This window comes from Melanostigma gelatinosum, assembly GCF_949748355.1.
Source record: "Melanostigma gelatinosum genome assembly, chromosome: 21".
NCBI lineage: Eukaryota > Metazoa > Chordata > Actinopteri > Perciformes > Zoarcidae > Melanostigma > Melanostigma gelatinosum.
This window is the reverse complement of record NC_136654.1, coordinates 12,265,661-12,272,040: the sequence shown is the minus strand read 5'-3', so window position 1 is coordinate 12,272,040 and position 6,380 is coordinate 12,265,661. Positions and strand designations below refer to the sequence as shown.

The 6,380-nt window shown below is 41.4% G+C and overlaps 1 protein-coding gene across 1 annotated transcript; it reads left to right on the top strand.

Annotated features, from left to right (window-relative positions):
- Nucleotides 1-419: 419 nt before the first annotated feature.
- Nucleotides 420-5,913, top strand: chrm3b (cholinergic receptor, muscarinic 3b; the record flags this gene model as incomplete). Its single annotated transcript, XM_079292641.1, has 5 exons — nucleotides 420-525; nucleotides 830-1,002; nucleotides 1,930-2,225; nucleotides 4,581-5,296; nucleotides 5,402-5,913. 5 exons carry the CDS (start codon nucleotides 420-422, stop codon nucleotides 5,911-5,913), a joined length of 1,803 nt encoding a protein of 600 aa, XP_079148767.1.
- Nucleotides 5,914-6,380: the final 467 nt, after the last annotated feature.

The following is a 6,380-nucleotide window of genomic DNA, read 5'->3' as shown; positions in this document are numbered from 1 at the left end:
TCTTAGCAAATATTCAAAGGCTAAATTAAATCCATCTGCTGATTACATTGGCGTAATAATTCACTGGAAGACAATAACCTTTGATGAAAGCTATTTAGGGAAGTGTATTTTAATACTTTTATTGGGCAATATAATGAAGATTCATTCAGTAATCCAGCTGAGAGGTAAGAAACGTATGGAGGGTCTCTGCAACAGAGTCAAGAAGTGATGCCTGCAGCTGGAAGAAAGCCGATTTGGTAATGGATTTGTAGAATGAAAATAAAACTTAATTCAATCAACTTCATCTTTGAAATTAATAAATACTTTTTAAATCTTTTGCAAAAATGTTAAATAATTGAATTAAAGAACTATATCCTTCATTGACCCTATTTCTTTTAATCCTTTCTCTTTTCTTGTTTTTAAGATGTCCATTGGTCATCATGAACCTGACCTCCAGCTCCGATTCTATCCACTTCCTCGCCAACAGTTCTCCTGGTATGAGAGACCAGCCTGATGCCACCATCATACCTGAGCCTGCCGTCTTCGGTACTGCACAACACCACAGAATTTAGTCTATTTTATAACAATTAAGTCAAGTAGATATTGTGGATATAACAAAAAAAGAGGTTAAGAAAATGAAATAGATAAAAGGAAAAGAAAATCCCAAATGGTCTCGAAAAGCTCTCGATGATTTAAGATGTGTTGCTGGGATAATGTTGCTGAGAAAGCTTTTTCAAATCTGCTGATAGAAGATTTGAAGACTTGTGTGCAAAACATTCTGATTCTTGGGACAGTATTTGTAGACTCCAAATCTCTGATCAAATGTAACTGATTTTCATCCCATGTTCAGGTGGCTCTTACCAGGAGTTGGCCATATTATCTGACAGTGTTGGTGGATGGAAGCAGCATAATGTCAGTCATATCTCAAGGCAAGGAGGAAATGTCACTGATTCACTAGTTAACAGGACATTGATGCTGCCAGCAGAGGATTTTGACCCATTAGGAGGACATACTATCTGGCAGGTAACAATCAGATATTCTACTTTTTCCTCTTTTTTCAAACAGTAGTTTCAGTTATTGCTTTGGTGACACTGCAATATTGGATATACAAGTTTAAATGAATACATGTTAATGAGTGATACCTCATATGGCTTACTATGATCATTTTGACAACTAAATGTGCAGAAATGAGACGTGTACACTGCAGGTAGAGAGCACTCCAGGACAGAGTAGTTTTGTGGTCTCACTGTGTAAATTCCACGGCTTCAGTAGCGAGGAATTCTAACCGCCAGACAAACATTTAGTTGTGCTCTTCACATGGCTGCTCCAAAGCTCCAGGGAATTTATGGCTCATTTGAACCACTCACTTATTGTTTGTGTTCCAAGATAAACTTTGCATCTATGGAAAGATATGAGACTTGTCTAAATGAATTAATGACATGAGTCTTTCTTATATAAGTGCTTCCTTAAGTCTGGTTAAATATTGATTGTAGATTTACAATGGCCAGATAAATAAATGCATTTATGGCATTTAAGAAATTATTATTTGCACACACATTTTGTGCGAGAGGGCAAAATGACTTTGTATTGATGATATTAACAGTGAATAGATTATGACTCAGAACAGAACCTTGTAGGAGACATAGTAACTTTAATAGCACTTGATTTGAAACTACTTCTTGAGTGCTTCCTGACAGTTAGTCATAAAATGATAGCATGTACCATTCATCTAAACCTAAAAGGATAGCTTAAAACAAGTGCAGCAGAATGTTACCAATTGTTCAGGGCATTATATCATTTAATACAGTGAAGTACAAATAAAGCAGAGTTGTTGTGCTCTGACATGACCTCGTCAGCTAAAATTCAGTTTGTTTTTGAAATGTGTGAAAGTCAACACCGTCACTTAACCACCCTCTTTGGTTCTTTCTCTCCTTATCTCTTCATCGACAGGTCATCATAATTGTCTTCCTCACTGGATCACTTTCTCTTGTCACTGTTGTTGGCAACATCCTAGTGTTGGTGTCATTCAAGATCAACAAGGCACTGAAGACAGTGAACAACTACTACCTGCTGAGCCTAGCATTTGCTGACCTTACCATTGGCACACTTTCAATGAACCTGTATACCACCTATATCATCATGGACCAGTGGGCTCTGGGGCCAGTGGTCTGTGACTTATGGCTTGCAATAGACTATGTGGCCAGTAATGCCTCGGTCATGAACTTGCTTGTTATTAGCTTTGACAGGTAACAGCACATTGTTCATTTAACCTTTTTTGAATAACTTAACTAAAATGAAGCTCACAGCCACCATCAGTTATTGTTAGTACAATCTGATAACTTTTTTAAATAAAAAAGCACACCAGTAGATGCTGACATCTACTAAAGCATTACTTTGTATTAAGAGGTTGACTCACAAAGACCACGCCAATAACAAAATGGGTTTTAAATAGTTTATTACATATTGAAGATGAAGGGGAGCCACAATGATGTAGGAGGGTTAAGGGTTAGGAATGAAGGGATGGGGTCGTGGGATGAGGGTCGAAAGATGAAGTGATGAGGGGTAAGGAATGAAGGGTTGTGGGTAGATGGATGGGGGGATGGAGGATGAGGGAATTAAGAGAGAAAGTAGTGCTGTGTGCTGATGGATGGGGGAGTTAGATGATGGACTGGTCTCATCTGGAGGCTGGAGGGAACAGATGGAGTAGAGACTCTGGGTGGGGGGCTGTCCCTTTGTGAGCCCTAAAGAACAGCTGCTATGACGATTGGGTACCATTCGGAGATGATGGAGGAAGGAGTGACGGAAGATAACTCAGGGTGCCAGGCTGAGGACCACCTTCATTTTTCTCTGAGGAAAGACAAATTCCAAGTTCATGGAATGCGGAGTGTGAAGAGGGTATGCAGGGTGTGAAGAAGGTGGCCTAAGGTCAGAGGCACAGTGAAGTAGTGTGCACCCTTTCAGAGTGCGCTGAAAAGATTCCCCTAGGTCGGGGTGGATGAAAAGGACTCTCAAACCTCTGGTGATGTTTGCCTTGAAAAACCAGGCTCCTTGGCCTACGAGGCGAATGAGGGATGTGGCATGATCGATTTTTTTGTACTGCATGGGGAAGTCCAGCTTTTGGGGGGGGGATGAGATGTCTTTAACTTTTTTCGGAATATTTCTTAATAGCTACACTGATTGGACTGATTCTAAATATGGGGGCAGGTACTGAGGAATCGGCAACTTGAAAATTTGCATCCTACGTCGTTAAAGATATTTCAGGCCATCCCCCGGAAACAGGAGTAAATTAGGGTTTTCCCCCCATCGCTGTGTCGTGGGAGCAGTCTGTGGGGCAGTGATAGCAGATATTGAGGAACGAAGAGCTAAGGTGGCCGAGGTTAGCAAGAGAAGACAACGAATACTGGGATGGAGGGACGCATGTGCATGAAGCCGATAGCGTCAGGGAATGTGGATGCAACTGAGGTTTCTGACAGAGAGGGATGGTAGGAGAAGGAGAGGTCTCCAGGACTTCAGGACTTTGCTGATCTTCTTCAAACAGACCACTATCAGAAGAGTTGAGAAAGAGCTCCTGATCCATGGTGTACGTTACGTGCTTTATTAGTTTTTTCTCATCTGTCACAGGTCATGTGTAAACTGAGTCAAAGGAGAAGTGAACGAATCAGTTGTGCTTCAATACCTTTGTCCTGAGAAAATGTGATGTTTGAGGCGTGGTCTGAACGTAGTTGTAAAACTTTAATTATTCTGATTGCTTAGTAGAGGTCTATTTTCTGTTCTAATGTTAAATGTTTCAGAGTATCCAAATCATAAAAAGCATATATTTATATATGGTATCATGATGGTATAATGTTGACAGCCATAGGAAACAGGACATATTTAAAGTCTCTTGTTTATACTAAATTATTCTGGTTCTATCAAGAGAGACAATGTGATAAACAGTAATGCACAGCACATTTACAGTTGCAACATGTTATCAACTCGTCAAATACCAAAGCTTAGTCAGTGGCCCTACGCTTCAAACTACGATGCTCTAGGCATCACTCTTGCATCAACTTTGGACAGGGAGTCAGTTTCCGTTTATTACATGCATACAGTGTCTTTTCAAAATAAACTTCCAACTTAGGTTTACTTAGTTTTAAGGTTTACTTGGGTAAGTTAAGGCAACAAAACTACCTGGTGAGGCTTTAGAAAAAATGTGTTCAAATAAGTATGTTGGTTACATAAAATAAGTACGCTTGTTATGTCACTTACGAATGCGGCGTTGGTTAAGTACGTAAGTTATGTAACAAATGTAAGGTTAAATAAGTCAACCTTGACTTGGTCTCACAAGTCTATGTTGGTTTGACCCAACCATCTCCTGAAGCAGACTTTCTCACTCGTTATACTACATCAGTTTCTCTCACCATCTAATACTGACTCGGACGGGTTTACATTGGAGTTAATTGAAAGCCTGGTCCGTCTCATACAGACACTAAAGGGTGCCTCAGTGTGTCGGAAGCCAAGGGCCACTGACCAAAAGTTGGGGTTTGACAAGTTGGGAGTGAGTCAGTTGTAAGTTAGTCTGTATATGTGCAGTTGCCTAATTTATTTCTGTGTTGTCTTAGGTATTTTTCTGTTACCAGACCTCTGACATACCGGGCCAAGCGTACAACCAAGCGAGCCATGACCATGATTGGATTAGCCTGGTCAATCTCTTTCATTCTTTGGGCCCCAGCCATCCTGTTCTGGCAGTACATTGTGGGTGAGCGGACAGTCCAGCCCAATGAGTGCTACATCCAGTTCCTGTCCGAGCCCATCATTACATTCTCCACTGCTGTTGCTGCATTCTACTTGCCGGTAACTATTATGTCATTCCTGTTTTGGAAGATTTATCAGGAGACAGAGAAGCGTGCTAAAGATATACAAGGTCTCAAGGGATCTGGGTCAGGCAACAGCCAAAGCCAGGCTCAGAATCAAGGGAGTGGTAGAGGAAGAGCTGGTGGAGAAGGTGCAACTAACAGCCAGAAGGATTCATCAGCCATAAGCTCTCAGAGCTGCAGCAGTTATGAACTAAATCAGCTGGCTTCAGAGAAGAACAACAAGGACAATGCCAGCATACCTGGAGGAACAGGAAGCAAGGCGAGGTGTGGCGCATTCTGCTTTCAGTTTTCATTACTGCTGCCAGGTCGCCATGCATCCAAGGGGTCCATCAACACCACGACAACTACAGTTGGTGAAGCAGAGCAGAGCAGCTGTGACAGCTTGAACAACAATGAAGTTGGGGACCAGTCAGGTTCAGAGGACGAAGGTGACGGTGCCGACCCATCAAGGCCTCCAACAGGTTGGACATAACGCTACTAAGTGGTCTTATTAGCATGATATACATAAAAATAATATAAATATACATAATGTGTAATAATGTCTATCTGTCTGTCTGTCTATCTAGATGGTAAGAAATCTAGAAAGGTGAAAAACAAAAATAAACAACCATCCAACAAAAGTCGAAAAGGGTCACAATCAAACCCTGTCACCTCATCGCCTGATGATCAATCTCCCACAGCCATAACCATTAAAGATGCAGCTATGGCCAAACGCTTCGCCTCTAAGGCCAAGACCGAGATCAACAAGCGCAAAAATGAAAAAAAGGCAAATGAGAAGAAAGCAGCGCGGACGCTCAGTGCCATCCTCTTTGTCTTCATCACAACATGGTTACCATACAATATCATGGTGTTGGTCAACACTTTCTGTCAGGACTGTATTCCAGGAACTCTTTGGGCACTGGGCTACTGGTTGTGTTATGTTAACAGCACAATCAACCCCATATGCTATGCCCTTTGCAACAAGACCTTCCGAACAACTTTCAGGGATATTTTGATGTGCCAGTGGAATCAAAAGAAAAACAAGCCTAATTTTCAACACAGGAAGCCTGTGGCTTTCAAGAAAAAAGACCCAATGTAGAATACATTGGCAAATGGTTGATAGCTCTGTGTTGAAAGTTGTCTTTCCTGATCTACATTTAGATTTGGAATGCAGCATACAAGCCTTCTATTCCAGGGAAAAGATGCTCAACAGAATTTTGCTAAGCAAAACTGATTCTTCAGTAAGTTTTGCCAAGCTAGCAGTGGGGCCAAAGCCTGGTGGAACAACTATTCATGGTCCCATAGCACAATTGCTAATAAATTGGTGACCCCTCCGGCTATTTCTTTCACAGTGACCAATATTTTGGCCAATGACGTGATCGCTCAAAAACTAATGCTGTATTATTATAATGTTTGCTGTGGCTATTCATGGTTCCCAGAGGAGGAATTACAGTGGTGTTGATGGGTCCTTGAGGCCCAGGCTACCAGGCTATCAAAATTGAATCAAAAGATTCAAATAGAATTGACTGAGCAGATTCCTGCTGATTGTCACCAGGACAGCTTAGG